General features: G+C 42.4%; 1 protein-coding gene across 1 annotated transcript; it reads left to right on the top strand.

The window, feature by feature from the left end:
- Positions 1-6,713: 6,713 nt before the first annotated feature.
- On the top strand, positions 6,714-18,402 carry LOC138598040 (alpha-1A adrenergic receptor-like). The gene is made up of 2 exons (XM_069669701.1): positions 6,714-8,074; positions 17,258-18,402. The coding sequence occupies exons 1-2, from the start codon at positions 7,090-7,092 to the stop codon at positions 17,812-17,814; spliced, it is 1,542 nt and encodes a 513-aa protein (XP_069525802.1). The 5' UTR covers positions 6,714-7,089; the 3' UTR covers positions 17,815-18,402.
- Positions 18,403-19,646: the final 1,244 nt, after the last annotated feature.

Raw genomic sequence — 19,646 nt, forward strand, 5'->3', positions numbered from 1 at the left:
AAACTCATTTTTAACGCTCAAATTGTTGCTACTTTTTATACAATGATACATTTCAAATGGAAATGTTGCAAATTTTTTAACCATACAGATTTTATGTAGTTCCTTTTTATTTTCTGTATATAAAAAAAAACAGGTTTACCAAAGAGAAATTTCACCCTTTAAATTTTTTTTACATGGATTTGATGCCAGTTTGATGCCTGAAGAGGTTGAATATAATATTTATGTCACACACAAAAAAGCCAGACATTTGAAAAATGTCTAAAATGTGACATTTTCTATTGTTTTCCTTCAATGAAATGTCTCTTTATCAGCTGTTATCATTACCAGCAGAAAGCTTCAGACAGGGACAAGAGCACCCACCAGGAGGCAAGAAGGGGCATAATCATCTATAATAGCCAACACTCGGAACATCAGTTGACCTTCGTCCTCATGGTATCAAATAATAAACATTTGTAAAACTATATGAAATGGTCAAAGTTTGGCAAAGTTCAGGTAGCAAATCTGTCTGGTTAGGTTTAAAACAAGGATTGTGTTTCTTTCTTAAAATTGTACTTTAGGGAAACTAAATCTGCTGTAAATGTTTTTACAAAAATGCAGTAGAATTTTGTTTTTTCTTCAGTCCTACCACAATAATCGTCTGAGCTGCGTCAGATTTATCTCATAACCCTTTAAAGGTTAAACTAACTATAGTATCTGCTTACACATTAATTCATCAGTATTAACAATTGTTATTAAACAATTAAACAATTATTGTTATAATAAGTATTTTTATTGTTTATACTTACTATACTTTATTTTGCTGATAGCCCTTCTGTACTTTGACTTTTTTTAACTAGAATAATTGACTTTTTCCTTTCCAGGTTTTGGTAATATTAATAAAGTAAATGGACCTGGATACAACAATGGTTTTTCATCATGTGCTCTACATCTGATAAGCAGCACACCTCTCACACTGATAACTAAGACAAACAGTGTTTTATCACCAGTCATGCTGCTCCTAAATCAGCCCTGTGTGTTGACTGGCGATAAAAGAGTTTGTGTCTCTTGTTGAACTAGGTAATGCTAAACATATGGTGGTCATGAACGCAGCATGACTGTGACCACATGGGTTTGAGGTCAGGCCTTGAACAGAAGCGCAAGGTCGAAGAGAGACTATAACCTCTGACCTCTTAATGCATCACAGCAGGAAAAATCAAGATCTGGACTCTGTTGTAAATCATGATGAGCCATGTCAAACTGCAAACCTCCTCCGGTTACTTCAGTTCACAAACATTCCTATAAATATAAATGTACAGAAAAGATATCTGGCATTAGAGCAGCTATTCTAAATGTGGAAATGTCTTTATCTGCAGTCTAAAAAAACCTCTCTTTATCTTGCTTGATTAATGTTAAATGGATTGAACTAATGACAAATTACTGCGCAAAACTAGGAGCCATGTCTTTAAAAACAAATTAATGGCTCCAGGTCTTATGTAATTCAAGAATAATGTTGTTTGTCCTGCCAAGAAGAAAAGTTGATCCTCTTGAACTTCAAATCCTCACCAGTGAAGCACACAGAGAAACGGAGGACGCTCATGTTGAAGCTGAATTTCCAGTAAAGAATAGAAAAGTTTTCTCTCACTCAGAGTGCTTGGCAGCAGAAGCGTTTATGTGTTTCGAGAGCTCAGTGTATTCAGTCAAGTGAAATGGGCAGTGAAATGTACTACATCCCGGCACTAAATTACTGTCAAATTGATGTGATTCCAGGTGATTCATCTTTTTAAAAAGATGCTCTTAATAACCGAGGGCTCTGGTGTCTGTTGAAGGACTGAAAGACTGAATGACTGCGTAGGCATCTAAAGGCTAATCCTGTCTCAGGGAAATCTGCCCCACACTTAAAAATGTAAAGATCTCTTGATTTACAGCCGGGGTTGTTTTGAGCTAAAGATGCCTGCATGGATCTTTTTCATTGATTGTTATAAAATGTTAGTTTAATTACTCTGATGTGACCTTCTGGTAATCCTGAAACTGTGATGAGACCAAACAGGCTGAGTAAAAAGTCTTTACATTGCAGGGGACTGACTCACACTGACTGTTTTGTATTCTGTTCGGATGAACTGGCCTGGTCATATCTGTCACTATATGAACTCATACATTCATCGCCACCTTTACCTGGACTGAACACCAAAAAGGATTAAACGTTTACTGGCATCACACATCAGAATTCATGCATATCCACCAAACATAAAGGTATGTTAAGTAGCCTAGGTAAAGTTCACATACTGATCAAAATGTGGAAACCTAGAGGTAACATGAAACCTATCATGAAGCATTGGTGGGAAGTAACTGTGCAGACTTACTCAAGTACTGTACTAAAATGCAAATTTGAGTTACGTGCACTTAAAGCTCCTGTGAGGAGCTTTTTGCTGTTTATTAACAGACTGAAAATAAATGTGATCACTCTATATGACCTACAAAGCAAACCAGACCATCAGCGACAAGACTGATTATGTCTATATAGCTATTTTTAATGCCTGAAACTGCTGGCGAGAGCCAAGGGTGGGTGTCAGACGAAGCAGTTAACTGCGTGCTGCCATTGTTTACATTTTCCAGGATAAAAATGTAAAGTGAGTGATACATGAGACTGTTAAAGAAAGCAAGATGAGATTTTTTGTTAAATAACCACCACTCAAGCATTTGCAGGACAAAATCAGCAAAGAGATAAGAGGTACAGCTTTGTTCACAGGGGTCGCCAAAATCGACACAAAGCAAAAGTTACTCACGGGAGCTTTAAGAGGGAAGTGTTTTTTTTGGTCCATTACTTTTATTTGATAACTTAGAAAGGTGCAGTGTGTAAGATCAGGGGCCTTTCTGCAGACTTGTTTGCAGAAATGAAATACCTTGAAACACCTGAAAATAAGAATCGTTATTTTATTGAGAATGCTCAATTTAAAATGGGATTGAATCCAACACATTACTTGTTTTGTTAAGGTACATATTAGGAATTTGCACACAAAAACTCCATGAAATGTGATGTTTTGTTGAGAATGAATCGCACCTAATGCTGTTGTAAAGGTGAAATAAGGGGTTATTTATTTACTTAGTCGACAGACGATATTACTTGGCAAGTACTGTGAGCATTTACAGCAGTGACAGCAATAGTGTACGAGTGAGCTATGTGGGCTGGATTATTTATGGCAGGTGCTCATGATTATGTCGCACCCACGACGCATTATTCAGCGTATGATATTGACAAGCAGGTCACGTAATCTTAAGTAATTCTGTACATTAAGAAGGAACTCATACAAATAGTATACAACAACCAACAATCCATATCCAAAACCACCACAAGAAGCATCTGTGGACTTAAAAAATATTTCAGCTTTGAGCAAAATCGACCGCAGCACTCACTAGAGTTCAATATGCTAAAGCAGATTCATAAAGTTACTACTAAAACAGCACTACACAACACCTGCTAGCTAGCAGCTGCCTGCCAGTAGTAGCTAACGTTAGCCCGAGGCACACAGCACATGACAAAAGAAGCTTACATTTAGATTTTTTAAAATGTAAACTTACGGTATTAATGCAGTTCTTTCAGACCCTCCATTTCTTCCTCTTCTTTGTCGTCGAGGCAAACCTCCATGTTTGGCGTAACGACCTCGTCCATGTTAACATCCTTGTAGCCGGAATTAGCAGTACGTGAGTTGTCAACGGAGCCATATTCTCTCTGAAGGTAGCAGTCCATGATGAGCTAAATTAACTTCAATATACCACCATGCACGAACTTAAAATATTTCGCCGAAACGACACTTTTAGTAACTGCGAGACTAGACACTACAAGACTAATGCATATTAATGTTGGCCCATAAAGCACCTGAGGCTGATTTGCAGTTATCCGAACCAACCAATCAAATCGCACAAACAGCAAGGTCAACGGGAATAAGTTACTATGGCGTCATTACTATTGTATTTTATTTTTCTTTACAAGCCAATTAGTTATCTCTAAAAGTGTATATTACACGTTTTAATAAAAAGGCCTCTTAAGAACTGAAACAGTAATGTGCGGAATCTACCTCTGTGGTTTTCCTTATGTTTACCTAACGTACTTAAAATAAGTCATCATAGCCTCTGATTGGTTAGTTCAGTGACACGTGAGGAGTAATGAGGAAGTGTTGTTGTTGCGAAATGTTTTTGCCGTCTCCATCCTGCTGTTTCTTCTTATAAGAGTAATCCTTAGTGTCGCTTTAAGAATATAATTGAGGGAACATATGGTGGACCCCTCTGAGTAGGCTCATTTATGCCACGGAAAAGAATCTCATGCCTTTCAATTACAGTCTGAAGTAACTGAATTAAAATGAATAACTGATTATGTATTAAGTGTCAACTAATCACAGTGTTTCATTGTAATTTAATCCTTTGTTAATGGTGAGTTTATGGTACATCCTGCATTACTATGTCTTGCGTTGGTTAAGCATTACATGGTGTTTCCACAGGGTGGTATTTTTACTAAAGTAAAAGATCTAATACTTCTTCCACAAAGTGAGATTAATGGTGATCCAGTTATCTTTGGATTGAACTTTTATGGTGTCATGAATTTGGATTTCTCTTAACAGGGGTTGATCATCTCGGTAATCTATGACCAATAACATCACTGAAAAAAACAGAAACATCCTTCCTACAGGACCCTGATAGGGGTAAAGTACCAACTCTACAATGATATGTCGTGCAATAAATATCAACATTTAATAGTAGAATTGAACTTACATAGTGACGGTTATAGGCTGCATTTTAATTGCATCAAGTTTCTTTTATTTGCAACAGGACTGTCTTTTTTTATCACTGCAGCTCTAAATAGCAAGAGCCAGCTTTGTGATGATGATTGAAAATGAAATCGATACAGTCTTTTATTATTATAATAATGCACACTGTTAGTTAGCTCCTATTATCTCAGATAGAAGTTATTATGCATTTACAAGGGAACTTTACTTCTCCCATCTTTTCTCCTCTATGTGTTAGCAAGTGAGACAGTTTTACAGTACATCTTAACTTTTGATACATGCTTCACATATTCATAATAGTTCAGCATTCCTTATTTATAACCTTACTTTTAATATTATGACATTACTTTTTCTTGTTACACAGCCTCTTATTCTTTACTGGTGGTTATATATTCTATACATTTGCAAAGATTTGATCACTTTTTACAGTACGTAACTTTACTGGGGGCACTTTTAATCTCATTTCATATTAAGTACTTAATCCTTGTTATGATGATGTGGCTTGTAATTAGCATCTAACGACTGTGATACCACTTGTGCAAATGTAGGACAGGTGACCAAAAGATCTGGACTATGTGGCACTCGTTTTGAGATACAGGATGTGACATAACCTTCAACCTTCCCAGAAGTTCTGTTTACACTCAGTGTCACTCACCAGGACACCTTGAGCTGTAACATGTGAATTGAATGCATTTCCTCTCTCATGAGTATTCTAAATTGTACGCATGCATGTTAACCAGCCAGCAGTCTTCCTGTGTTTGTTGGCATAAAGCAGCCTATCTTGCCATGTGGACGCCACCTGTAGCTTGGTGGTATCGTGCGTAATGCCCCTGTGGTGTGTCTTTGTGCTCAATCGTGCAAATAGGTCAAAAACGTCAACGTGAACCATTAAGATAAGCAAACAATTGAGATGAAGGTTGAGATAAACAGTAAATAAACCGCCATTCATTTAAATTAACACTTCTGCACGTAAATACTTCATTTCTGTGTTTTATCAGTTTATCTATTTGAGAATTTAAGGATGGATCTCTGAACATGAACCAAGTTTTTCCAAGTATCCAACCACAACAAACAAGCAAACTTAATGTCACACATTTTTTTCTACAGTCCTGCACTCCACGATTTACTGTTTGCTGGTTTTTAACTAATGAATTCATACCCCAGACCTAACCTGAGGCCAGAAACACTGCTTGGAATACTTTGAAGTTGATGCTGATTTAAAAGCTGTTGTTTTGGGCAAATATTAAGGACGAGGCAAAACAAAAGCACTGAACAGCTGTAAATCTCTAAAAACGTCATCTGGTTTTTGAGTAAAAACTCTTATGGAGAGCTTTCAGGGTTTTTGTATAAGAGGGAACTTTTTGTTACATTGAATCATAAAGGAAACTTCAGTATCCATCTTCCACCGGTGTTACATCATCGTGAAAAAGCTCTTAAAGAGGAGGAACCTTTAAGGAATGTGAATGTGTCTGAACTCCGTCCATTAAATCAGTCACTCCTCACTAACTCAGTGAACCCAAAATGAGGAACTCCTGCGTTTGACCAAAATAGGAATTTATTTCAGGGGAAAAAGCCACCTGTTACAGCATAGGGGATTTTGTTACCTACTTCTCAACTTAATCACTTTAACCTTTCAAGTTTTATGTCTGAAAATCCTGAGTGTTTCTGAGGACCACACACTGATGGAAGCTGATCTGATTTTCACTGAGATGTATTTTCAAGCTACCTTTAACCACGTTTGTGCTTTCTTCTGCCTTTAAAACACAGCAGCCTTTTTAGGGATTCCAAAATAAAAGCTGTCAATAAAGTGAAAGTAATTTTCGCACTAAATCTTTCAATTTTAATTGTCGACATAAGAACCCTCCCACATTAAAAAATACAACCAAAGAGACGCTTCTCTCCCCAAAACGCGTGACCCTCTGCTCCATCCGGTTTGCGTAAAATGATGCAAATATATGTTACGCTTTGGAGTCACGGCTCTTCATGTAGTGTTGTGTCATGCGCGCTTCACAGACTGTGTTTAGGTATGTCTGGTCAGTGCATGGCAGAGTGTGTGGTGCAGAGGACGCAGGAGAGGACTGCTGCCCCCCTTCACTTCTCCGCTGAGCCCTCAGGAGAGTGCAGGGAGAAGGACTGCATGGGGACTGAACGGCTGCACAGTGAACGTTTTACTCTGAACAAACGCCTCAGCGCTGATTTGGAAACGAAATCTGGAACGCGCAGTTAAACAATGTAGACCTGGAGCACTCAGAGAGTTTATTTATGTTTAGAGAAGCTCTTCCGTGAGTAACAAGTGATCTAAAGCCTGCTATGGAGGACCTCTCGAGTCAAAATGAGTCTGAGCACTGACAATGTCACAAACTTGTGGAAAAATGGTTCCTCGGAACTCGACGGGACTCCGGGCGCGTCCTCGCAGAATAACTTCACCAACAGCAGCTCCAGCGGGGGGAACCACACGGAGCCCAGCGAGGTGGACCTCACCCGGGCCATCCCGCTCGCCTTGGTGCTGGGGGCTTTCATCTTGTTCGCCATCGCAGGCAACATTCTCGTCATCCTCTCGGTGGTGTGCAACAGGCACCTGCGCACCCCGACCAACTACTTCATCATCAATCTGGCCATCGCCGACCTGCTGCTGGGCACCACGGTGCTACCGGTGTCCGCCACCCTGGAGATCCTAGACTACTGGGTGTTCGGGAGGATCTTCTGTGACATCTGGGCGGCCGTGGACGTGCTGTGCTGCACCGCGTCCATCATGAGCCTGTGCGTAATATCCATCGACCGCTACATCGGAGTGAGCCACCCGCTGCAGTACCCTGGTATCGTGACGGAGAAGCGGGCTCTGCTGGCCATGCTGGGGGTGTGGGTGCTGTCGGTGGTCATCTCCATCGGGCCTCTGTTCGGGTGGAAGCAGCCGCCGTCGCCGGACGACACGGTGTGCCCCATCACCGAGGAGCCGTTTTACGCGCTCTTCTCCTCCCTCGGCTCCTTCTACATCCCTCTCGTGGTTATCCTGGCCATGTACTGCCGGGTGTACATAGTCGCCAAACGGACCACTAAGAACCTGGAAGCCGGTGTGATGCGCGAGAGGATGAACTCCGGTGAGCTGACCCTCAGGATCCACAAGGGATCTCAGGTGCAGGAGGACGCTGGGAGTTCTGGCACCGCAGCCGGAAAGGGCCGCGCGCACCAAGCGAGGAGTTCCCTCACGGTGAAACTTCTGAAATTCTCCCGGGAGAAGAAAGCGGCGAAAACTTTGGGAGTTGTGGTCGGCATGTTTACGCTTTGTTGGCTGCCCTTCTTCCTCGCCTTACCCATAGGTAGGTCTGATAGGTCGCTCTCTTCTACTGCAATAAATAAAACTTATGTTGGGCCACTTCCAAAAATACACCCCCCACGTGTTTTACTTACAGACCACTGCAATTTCAAAAGTTCAGGACATTCAATCAGTAAACGAGGAGAGATTTTCCAGCTATAGGAAGGTAAAATGAGACAGGGCTGCTGCAGGCCTTAAATCAAATCTATAGCTGGCACTGGGAAAGTCTCCAGGGAAGCATTTACTGCTCAGAGCTGTCACCAAACCTATGAGTGGGCTTTGATATACTGTAGTGTTCATTTTGTACTGCAGGAGTGAAAAAGCATAACCAATATATTATAGCAGCATTCACTTTATGTATCAGTATACTGTGTTGGATCTTTATTATTTCTCCAACTTCACAGCATCTGTTCAGTTCAGTTTGCATCCTGTTTTATGATACTGACACTAAATCTTGACTGCAGAATGTTCCACCAAAGCATCACTGACTCTGTAGTCTCTAAATTAGGTATAATAAGATGTTTTTACGAGAATAAGAAAGGATTCCTCACAAGCTTTTCCAAGCATATTTGTGTTATCTTTGCCTTACTCCCTGAGTCTCTAAATCTGCTGGGGAAACAAATACACTCCTGGAGTGTGCCTAGTGAGGAGCAGGCGGCCTCCTCCTGCGCCGGTCAGCTGATTCAGAGGCCCGTGTGTCCTGCTGGGGCTCCCTGATGCCTCTGAGACTATAGCAAGCATTCAACACCCCGCTGTCAGCTCTGCAAAGGATATTAAACAATATATTCTGCGGTTAAATGCTCACGCCACCAGCTTTGCAGTGGCGAGGGGGGTTAGGACAAACATGTATGTAGTGATGAAGCGTGGATAAAAAGGGTTAAATGAACAAAGTCAGAGCTACAGGCGTGGCAGACGAAATTTAGGTGATTATTTGCCTGATTTTACGGCCGTATGTGGGTGTGTGATTGTGCATCGGCGCGTGCTTGTGTGCATACGTTTACTGTGGTCATATGGGAATGTGTTTATGCCTCTGGCTTTAACTGCAGCTCATCACATCCTCACATGGACACACACGCACACACTAAATGGGGCAGGATCACTATGCAGTGTCACATAGCGGGGATTATTCTGCCTGGAGGGCTTCTCAAGTAACAAATGTAATTTTCAAGTTGTGATTTTCAGATGTGAGAGGCTTCAGGGAGCAGATCCTGGTGGGGATTAGAGGTCCAGGAGGGGCCTGTTTATGTAACCCCTGATCAACTAACTGCCAAGAAACCCCCCCTGAGGCTACGTTTCTCTGCGCCATCTCTGGTGCAGCATACTGATTCCTCACGGCAAAGCACCCTCAGCTTTGTCATGAGGAATCAGTGTGAGCATACAAACAAGTCCAGCAGTATTATGTAGCTGGACAACTCATATCTGCTATATGTCAGAGCAGGACTCTGCCTTTTATTTCTTGGTGTTGGGGATTTCTACGCGTTGTCAGATCGGGCAGCGTTGTTCTCCTCCTGTTGCTCCCTGGTTGTTCATTAGCCTCCACCCACAGAAAGGGATTTCCTGTCTCACACTTGTTATTAGCGTGCTCCTTCCTCTGCACACTGTCACTGAGTGTAACGTATGTGGGGGGTTTCTGGTGGCAGAGGAGGCAGGAGTGGGAGGAGTTTTGAATATGTGTTTATACATGCATGAAAGCTTGTTCATGTGTGTTTTGAGAGATTGTGCCAGCGTGTTTGCAGCTGCTTTGTTCTCCATCTGCAGAGATGAAACTGAGGCTGAAAGCTGCTCGCATGATCCACTGTGACCTCTGGCCCCTGAGGTGTTAACCTGAGAACATAGGCAGCTTAAAGAAATATGTGATCTGTGCCCTTCAGAGCTGATCTGACCTGATGCGATTAAGATTCTGCAAATGCCTTGTTTTTGTTTTTGAACGTAAATGGCAAACACGCAGCTTCCAGACTTTTGAGTTGTTCCTTTTCAATGTCTCCTTTTAACTTGGAGCAAAGTCAGGTACACAGCCTTCAGGGTTATAAACATTACATCAAAGGTTTTAAGTTAGTGTTTCTCCAGGCAGAAAAACAGACTGAAATCTCTCAAACACTCACTGAGCAATGTCTAACTTAGCTTGTTTGTCACGGAGGGAGACTTATGTACTTTTAAAGTTGTGTGGTTACAAATTCTTGTATCAAATTATGAAAAAAAAAATGACACTGTGATGTTGGAAGCTTAATCCAAAAGGCAAATGGACTCAATTGAATTTCTTGAAGATGCTACAGAGGCTTATATTTCCAGCTCCGTCCACCAGTCAGTTTAGAACTGAAGAAGCCTGTCGGATGAGAGGTGGAACATCTTCAAGAACCTCGACCAAGTCCAGCTGCCTTTTGGATTAAGTTCCGAATTACCACGACCTGGATGACTGAGAACCTTCACAGACACGACACTGTGATGTTGTAATTACACAGTAATAATCAGGTGCAGGGAGCCAGATGGAGATAGCAACCCGAGGATTACAAACATGCCGTATCTATTTTTTATAAATTTATCAGTTTGATTATTTTCTTTGATACTCCATCACCTGTCAATCAGGACCCATCCCAGCAGCAGGCCTCTATTACACCAGCATGTCGAGCAGCTTCATGTTGTTCAGAAACAGATAGCAAAGTTCTGAAACATAAAATGTCTTTCATGCTGACTGACGTGCTGTATATGCAAATTATGCACATTATAATTATAGAATAAGATTTAACAAGCAGTCCTGAAAATGATAACTTATTGGTAAAAATCCAAACAAAATCATATAAAAAGCACATACTGGGTTAGGCTTACAACAAGGAACAGCAGAAAAATCCTGCAAAAGTAAATCAAATCAAACTTGAAACACCAAAGAAGAAGACTGCAGTTATCAGCATACCTACACACTAGGATAGACCGATTATCGGCCGGGCCGATTATCGGATTTTTTTTTTTTTTTTTATCCGACGGCCGATAAGAGATCAATTTAAAACTGGGTTATTTTGGCTCTGATGCATATGCTTAAAGGCATTTAAACAAAGTTAAGTGTTGGAGTTTGTATTATATAAAATATTGACGCCAATATTTTCACTTTTACTGCAAATGAATATCGGCTTCAAATATCAGTTAATAAAATAAAATAATAATCAGTATCGGTATCGGCCCTGAAAAAACCATATCGGTCTATCTCTACTACACACAGCTGAAAACTAATGCACAGGAAGATGCATGTAAACATACAGCCAGGGCTGCAAATAACTCATCTTAATCATCAATAGTTGTGCCATTTGTTTTCCTGTGAAGTGACTGATTGTTTGGAGAATAAAATGACAGGAAGTAGAGGAAATGTCTCGAGGTGCAGCCCTCATTTTTCTTGCTTTTTGTTTGGACAATTGTGTAAATCTCAGGAATATTTAGTTTGAAAGAAGGAAGTCCTCACATTTCAGAAGATGAAATCAACACTACACTATCGTAGCTCTACATACAAGTAAACAAAGACAACACAGCTAAAACAACTTACAAATAGAGAGCTATTTTAAACTTGTCTTAAAGAGTATAAGTGTAGAATATGAAGCGGCTCTTTCTTCAGGTTTTTCAATGAGCCTTTTTCTCCTGTTCTCAGCCGAAGAGAAATCACCAGCCCTTAGGGGATACTCGCGTTATTTCACCGCCCACATTGTCCCCCGGCTCTTTAACACCCAGCGCAGGCACTAATGTCCTGTGAAGACCTCGCATTTAGAAACGGGTGCAAGCAGGGAGCCCATGTGTGAGAGAAACCAACACTTTGAGGTGTTAACCAATTGTTTCCATGTAGAAGTGATTCAGGAGGAGATAGAGTGTCTCTGTCGGCTCCTCACACGTGTTGGGGGTTTTTTTTGTGTGTGTGTTGTTCCATGAGCTGTCCGGCCCCTTTGCTGGGGGGGTAATTGAGATGGTTTTTGGAGGGGAAAAATAATGAGAGTGCTAAGTGTCAGAGCGATGAAGAAGAAAGGAGGTGGCAGAGCGGAGCTGGAGGGGCCACGGGGCAGCGGGGGTGAAAGTGGGGGCCCCTGGGATGTCAACCCCATTTTCCGAAAAGAGCCTCATGCTACGGTTTTATTGAAAGCAATCTGCAAGAGCAATAACACCTCTGTCCTCTCAGATCAAGACAAATTAATCATATTTATGGGTGTGTTATGGAACAGGATGTGTGAGTTTTTGGAGAGCAGATTGTGTGTGTGTGTGTGTGTGTGTGTGTGTGTGTGTGTGTGTGTGTGTGTGTGTGTGTGTGTGTGTGTGTGTGCACGTGCGCACGCTCTACATGGCACAGAATAGGCATCACTTCTTCTAATTAGTGAGAATAACAGGATGCCTTGTTTTGTCAAGACGTTCCTGTGTTTCATGGCAAATGTGTGCATGTTGTGTCTGTGTGTGTGTGTGTGCGTGCGTGTGTGTGTGTGTGTGTGTGTGTGTGTGTGTGTGTGTGTGTGTGTGTGTGTCTGTCCGGAGGAAGGAGGTGCAAACGGGGCGACAACAGCTCCAGTTGCCCTCTCATGATCTATAAACCATTGTCTACCAGCTGAGCTCTTGCATCCTCTGCTGTTTACACTGCAGCCTTTCAACATAAACACTCTTCAAGGGACAAAAATGGAACACGTCCCATCCACACAAAAGTTAAACATGCAAACATGTACCATATCTGGCTGCAGGAAGGTCTGTTGTCAAACAGACTTCTGTCTGTGTTTCCTTCACTTTTATCCTCCGTTTGTGTAGGGAGACACAAGGAACCTGCTGCAGCTCCCTATCTTTCATCTGTGTTGGGGCCTCCTCAGGGGGCCCTTACTGAGTCCACACAGCCAAATCTACCTATAGGTATACCTTCATTTACCTCAAGCATGTCAATAATTGACTAAACAGAGAATAAGAGTGAGAGGAAAGATGTCCCAACAGCAATGCTACAGTTGTTTTATTAAAGAGGCATCACCCAAACATACAGTACATGTTCATCTGTGATGTGAAGGGAATAACGAGGGTAGAAAGAGACGCATGACAATTATTTTTGCCATTAGTCATGACATGGAACAAAATGAGTAAATGAACTAATTAATACATTTGACTGCAAATCAGTTAAAACAGTTATTCTGATTATTACCGAGGCCACTCAGCCCCTACAGGAAGTTGGAAAGTTGTGCGTATTTACGCAAATTCAACCCACTGTAAAATCCAGAATATAAGTCGCACCGGAATTTAAGACGCAATTTGTTTTTGGTGATATTCAAGAGGGAAAAAGGTTTCCTGTAGCCATTTATTAATAAAACCTGTTCAATTTATTTTCATTTTAAACACATTCAAATTACAGCCTCCCGTCTGTTTTTGCCATGTCGAGTTTGCAATCCTGCTACCTACTGGTGCTGTAGCTCGCGGTAGCCGGCAGCCTACGGTAGCATTGACTGTTGTGAGGGCGGCATTAGCAACAATCAAGTTAGCTGTCCTCGCTTAAAATAGCGAGGAAACACAAAACAGCACTGCAGCCTATTGTAAATAGGCGACTTTGTAGCGGCTTGGACCCGGAAAAAGTTTAATGCAGAAATGTGATGTCACTTAACAACCGACAACTTTAGCTAGATTATAGCGCCATCGTCTGGATAACATGCTGATATATTGGTCGCACTGGTATATAGGACGCAGCACACTTTTTAGACGAAAAAAAAAGTAGTACAAGTGCGTCTTACATACCGAATTTTACAGAAATTGCTGCAACTTTTTCTCAACCTTTCAATTTTGGTGCAACTCTTCAGCAAATTTGAAAAATCTAACAATTTCCCTGCGCGTGTGAAGTCACTTATTTCACCAAACTCATGTCTTTAATATTCAAACTAGTGATCCCCTGAGGACAGCTGGGATAGGCGCCAGCCCCCCGCGATCCTGAGCAGGATAATGGATGGATGATGCCCTGAGATCTGCAATGTAGTTTAAACATTTTACTGTATTACATATTTGTTTGTGATGTTTGTGTCAGTGCTGATTTCAAATAGTCACTGTACAGTGAGATAGTAATCCCCCTGTCTCTTATCTGCTGTTTAATGCTGCCGCAGCAGCCGAAGTAAAGAGTAGATTAGCGTGAATATAATAAATTACGTGTAGATTCTTCTTTGCACCTATAGAAAGCATTGAATGTGTAGTAGTAGTAGTATTTAATGGCTATTGACATTCGGTTTTGACACATTTTATTTGACATCTTGTCACTAAAAATGATGGGAAATGGCGTCAGGGGACAAACAACTCGCTCAGCCAATAGATGGCTCTATCGGAGCGTGTGTCCCAGTCGCTCACAGTGGATGTTTAATGAGTTCCACAACTTTCATTGCAACTTTTTTAAAAAGCTGATGCGAAATCATTTTTGGCTGCATCAATTACAGAAAATGTCTGTGAAATCCTGGAGGGATTTACTACAGCTCCTTTAAACCAAATGTCATGTAAAAATGTTGAAATGTTCTTGAACCAGCTTGAGGATTTGCCACTTTTATCTGTGTTGGTCGAGCAAAACAGACCATGTAGATGAATTGTAATTGAGGCAGGCCCATTTTGATGTTGATTTTTACACTTAAACTGAGAAAATAATTGTTGTATTATGAAAAAAATATTTGAAAATGTGTGTGGCACAGAAATATTGATTCGTACTTTAACAGATAAAAGGATTGTTATGACACTTGTTAGCATCACACAGAATTACCATTCCAGTTGTTATGATATGCTACTTATTATGTGTCTCAAACGTTTATTAATTAGCACGGAAATAACCAACTTCGCCAAACTTTTATCTGGTGTTCTATATTTTTTGACCTGCTGGACTAGAAAAAGGGAAAAAACGGGACAAATGATGCTTTGTTGTTTTCATATTTGCAACCAACTACAAGAGTAGAAGTAAGGAGAAAGAGAGAGAGAGAGAAACAGGAAGAGAAGTGAAAGATTGACCAAGTTTTAATTCCAACAGACTCCCAATCACAGACATAACTCACTCGGTTATGTAAGCACATTTAAGTGGCTGTCAAGACGTGAAAAAATAGCATGTGAAAATACCAGCCACCAAGATGATATCCATTCATCTGCAGCACAGAAGGCCAAGACTGCATCTCTACACACACAAACACACACAGTACACACAAAGACACACACTGGTACACAAAGACGCACACACTGGTACACAAACACAGCTTGTGGTGCTATTTAGGAGATACTGAGTTAAATGAAAGAAGGAAGTGACATTTCCCAGATCACTTTCCGCCGGGTTAACAAATTGGCTGGAGCAGTGTGTGTGTGTGTGTGTGTGTGTTGCTGATAGTAGCAATAATTGCTGATGCACGCAGGTGTTTTTGGCATGAGACCCCGGCAATATACGATGTTTTTGACTTTATCTGGCTCATTAAGTGGACACAACTCCCTCCAGGCGGTTGCCATTATTTGCAGCCAATGACACGTCTCACCCCTCAGCTCTGTACTATGTAATGTACCTCGTACCGCTTAAAGTAATTGTTAAAGCTGTTGATCCGATATTCACGTAGAGGCAAGCTGAGGTGTCTGCCCGTCTGCCTCTAACATCTTAGCAGAGGTAATTTCACACCCGACAGCCTGAGATTATAGTGCATCCTCAGCCTCTCCAGGAAAGTGATATTAATTTAAGACTGTGGGTTGGTGTAAAGGAACAGCTTTGCTCACATCTGCCCACACACACATTCTCACAAAGTCTGTCTTTCTCTCACACTAATCTAACACTTGCCGTGCTTATTAATTCCCTGTTTTTATCTCCAGGCTTCCCCCTCTCACCTCATTAGCTTGCGAGATATTCTTCTATTTAAGCAGGAGGAGAAAAAGGCAGCACAGGGGTGAATTAATGCAGTTTAGCACAGGCCAGACTCACTCATTAGCATACCTGACAAACCTGCCTAAGAATCCTTTGTAATGTTGTCGTTCCCATCATTAGGATTGGAGTCTTAGTGACAATGCACCTCCCCAGACGCCCACATATCCACACACAACTTCAGCCGTGTAGCAGCACTTTGCTAAGACAACTTCCTGCAGGTACATTTTAAGAAAGGACAGTTTGTTGTGGTGGTCTGACCTCTGTAACCTCTCAGAGAGAAGCGGCCATTTCATTTCACCTTAAATATCTACCAGTGGCTCGAAGCGAAGCCTCTCTTGCACAGCTTATTTATCTAAAATTGAACTCAGGGTCACCCCACACGCTCTGCGTTCTTATGAAAGTCCTTCAGAGATGAACTGTGACAGAGCGGCTGCATGGCTTTTTGAAAAGCAAACACAGGATCTATCTTTAATGATAAACAACATGGAAGTGGCTGGCCTTTCTGCTCTGTTGCTCTCCTGCTTCACATCCTGTCTGCACACAGTCTGACCGAAAGGCCCTTTGTTATTCTTAGTCAATGCTGCCACCTACTGGTTGAAATGTAACCTGCAGTTACAAAGAGGCTCAACGGATGCAAAGGCAGGCCTCATGGTCAGTGTATTATGAGCAGGGATGCACAGATCAGATACTGCACTGATTAAACAGAACATATTATGAGATGACCTACATTATTAATTTATAACTTTATTACTGTCATACAAATGTAGTGTAGTGTTTTAAGACATATAAATGCTCTGCTTGAAATAATAAATTGTGTCTGATATATTTTTTCTGCAAAAATAGGTTCCAAAATCCTCCCAAGGCATCTCCTCCTTCTGTCTCATTAAAAATTCCTGAATCTGCACAGTCCCCTCCCACTTCACACATCTCCAACCGTCCCCTCCGTCACGAAAACAAAACACGCCTCTGCCATCGCTTAGCGGCAACTTAGTAATTAGTTAACGTTAACGTTAGTAGTCAGTAGTGAGTTTGCAAACATTACGGTGACGGTTACAGTTGGCTCGTGCATCGCCGAAGTCGTTGCTATAGGTTGCACATAATGATATGCATAGCGTCACCCCGTCCATTAACGGGATTGGCCTTAGGTTTGTGATGTCTCAAACCTGCCAATCTGAAAACGTGTTGTTCAGCCTGTCCTTGGTACACTGCAGTTTAAAAGCAGACAGGCCCAGCCATGGAGATGAATGCTGATGTTGTCCCTGATATGTCTTGTAGGTTAAACACGTGAATTTTACTTTTACTAATTTTCTCTTTTCTCTCTATTTCTTCTGCTTCCAGGCTCTTTTAATGTGAACCTGCGCCCACCTGATCTCCTCTTCAAAGTGATCTTCTGGCTGGGCTACTTCAACAGCTGCCTGAACCCCATCATCTACCCCTGCTACAACCGCGAGTTCAAGCTGGCCTTCATTCGCATCCTAAGATGCCAGTGTCATCAGCGTAAGCGGAGAGCGTACAACTACCGCTCCTCCAACTTCAGCTCCTCTGGACACTCGCGCAAAGGCTCAGCCGATCACAACTCCAGCTGCTTGAACGGCAGCCAGCGCACCCTGCCCTCCTCTGCCAGTCCGAGCCCCAGCTACCTGAGCAAGGGTCTCCCGCCCTGCCCTGAGGGGGAAACATTGTATATCTGGGGAGGCAACACCCCAACTCCCTCCACTCCCAGCCTGCTGCCCGGCAGCCCAGCAGACTGCCAGCACAGAGCTATGAGAGGGGAGGTAAGAGGGGGGCAACAAGCCGAGGAGACCACTGGTAGTGTTTTCTCGTTCTCCTTTCGGAATAACAGAGACAAGGCGGGGATCCGCAAAGACAGCATTGTGCCTGAAGACAAGGTGTGACCGCTGAGTCCCGCTGCACTCGTTCCATACAGGGATCAAAGTCACAAACACATTGAGGATTAAGATTTCATGGATGTTCTGCATTCACTGTACATGGCCTCATGATCAGTCATCAGTCAGTGGATTGTCATTGTCATTAGTGGTTAGTGTGAGGTGAAGATATCCGAGTGTTGCTGCTGTATCAGAGGTATTTTGTATGTTGCTGTACCTGCTGTTGAGATACAGGGAGGTCTCTTTCAATGGACTGTAAGGGCTTCAGGACAGTTAATCAGAAACACTGTTCACCACCGTCTATGAAAGACACCAGTGCATGCATTTTGATTCAACAAAAAGAGACCCAACACAGCCTTCCTGTAAAAAGACTGAACCTGACTCTCATGTAAAACGTGTGACAAATGATCACCTTTCCGTTGCAGTCACTTGATATCTTAATGGTATGTTGTGAAAAACAAGTATAACCTGGTTTATCAGCTGTGCGCACAATCATCCGGTATCATAATTTTGTTTGTATGTTTGATGTTCAAGAAGTTCTGAATATCGATATTAGAAATGTGATTGATTAATGAATAAAAATAGAACCATGTTCAAACGCTGCCTTGAGGTGACCTCTCTCTCTCTCTGTTACTCGACTGTGTGGATGTGGAGAGAAGCTGCACCATCACACCTCATCATAGACGTGAGTGTCCGAGGTAAAGAGCAAACATTAGGCTGTTGTTAAGATAGACATCCCCCCTGAGAAGAGATAAATGTCAGAGTTTTCACACATCTCTATACCTGTATATAACATTCTTTTCCACATCACAGGACATGCAGTCGCACACAGCAAAGAAACAGAGGCAAATTTGGATGAACCAGTTAGAGGGGAAGGGAAGCACATTGGCTTGATGGACCACATGAATTGATACTGAGCAGCTGATCGCTCTTTTGTTGCTGCATCATGATTTCGATTGGTCCAACACCTCCAACAACCACAGCTAAACCTATGACAGCAGCGATTTACCTCACAGATCCATTGTTAGAGTCAGTGGAAACCTCCTCATCATGCCTGCAGTTGCCCGTTTCCAAAGCTTCCAAACGCCCACCGATGTTTTTATCGTTTCCCTTGCAGTGGCGGTTACTTCCTGGTTTCTGTGCCGGTGATGCCTCTCAGTCTCGTGTGCTCCATCGACAGGTGGCACTTTGGGCGCTGCTTCTGCTGAGCGTACATCTTCCTGGGTGTCACCTTTTGAATGTCATCCATTTTTAATCTCACCTGTGTAGCACTTAACCGGTACATAGCAGTGTGCGACCCGTTGCACTACCCCACATGTCTCCCAAACGTGTCGTGCTGATGCTGTAATGCTGCTGGTTCCTGCTGCTGGTCAGCTTCTCCCTGTGCGTCTCCCGGGGCATGTACACTCCGCAGCCTTGTGCAGCACACAACAGGACACTCAGACCTGTCCCGCCATGCTTCATGTCCCCTATTCATTTGCAACCTCTACTATCTCCTTCTTTATCCCCATGGGTTTCATGCTGTTTGCTTACAGGAAAATACGTACAGACTGTCCAGAGACAAGCAAGGTGAAACCACTGGATTGATCACCAATATGGGCAGCTTCAGATGAACCAGACGGCCATTAGGAGTGACTCCAGCAGACACGTCCACGCTCATGTGGATAGCTGCTCTCTGAAGAAGAAGCTGTGCAGACGCTGGGTCTGATCACGGAGGTCTTTCTGCTCTGTTTGCTTCCTTTCATCTGTGTGAACATTGTCCATCCTCTGCCGCTACAGCCTCAGCCTTTTCCTCCTGGAGGCCTCCACGTGGCTTGGAAATGCCAACTCCTCTTTGAACC

Source organism: Semicossyphus pulcher, unplaced genomic scaffold (assembly GCF_022749685.1).
Source record: "Semicossyphus pulcher isolate SPU_LCO1_2020_fin unplaced genomic scaffold, fSemPul1.0.p SCAF_2, whole genome shotgun sequence".
NCBI classification, from domain to species: Eukaryota; Metazoa; Chordata; class Actinopteri; order Labriformes; family Labridae; genus Semicossyphus; species Semicossyphus pulcher.

What these genes read in the sequence shown, in the direction of transcription:
- LOC138598040 (XM_069669701.1), top strand. Translation starts at nt 7,090, where the DNA reads ATGAGTCTGAGCACTGACAATGTCACAAACTTGTGGAAAAATGGTTCC. An exon ending in CTTCCTCGCCTTACCCATAG is followed by an intron (nt 8,075 to 17,257) that starts GTAGGTCTGATA and finishes TTCTGCTTCCAG; the next exon opens with GCTCTTTTAATGTGAACCTG.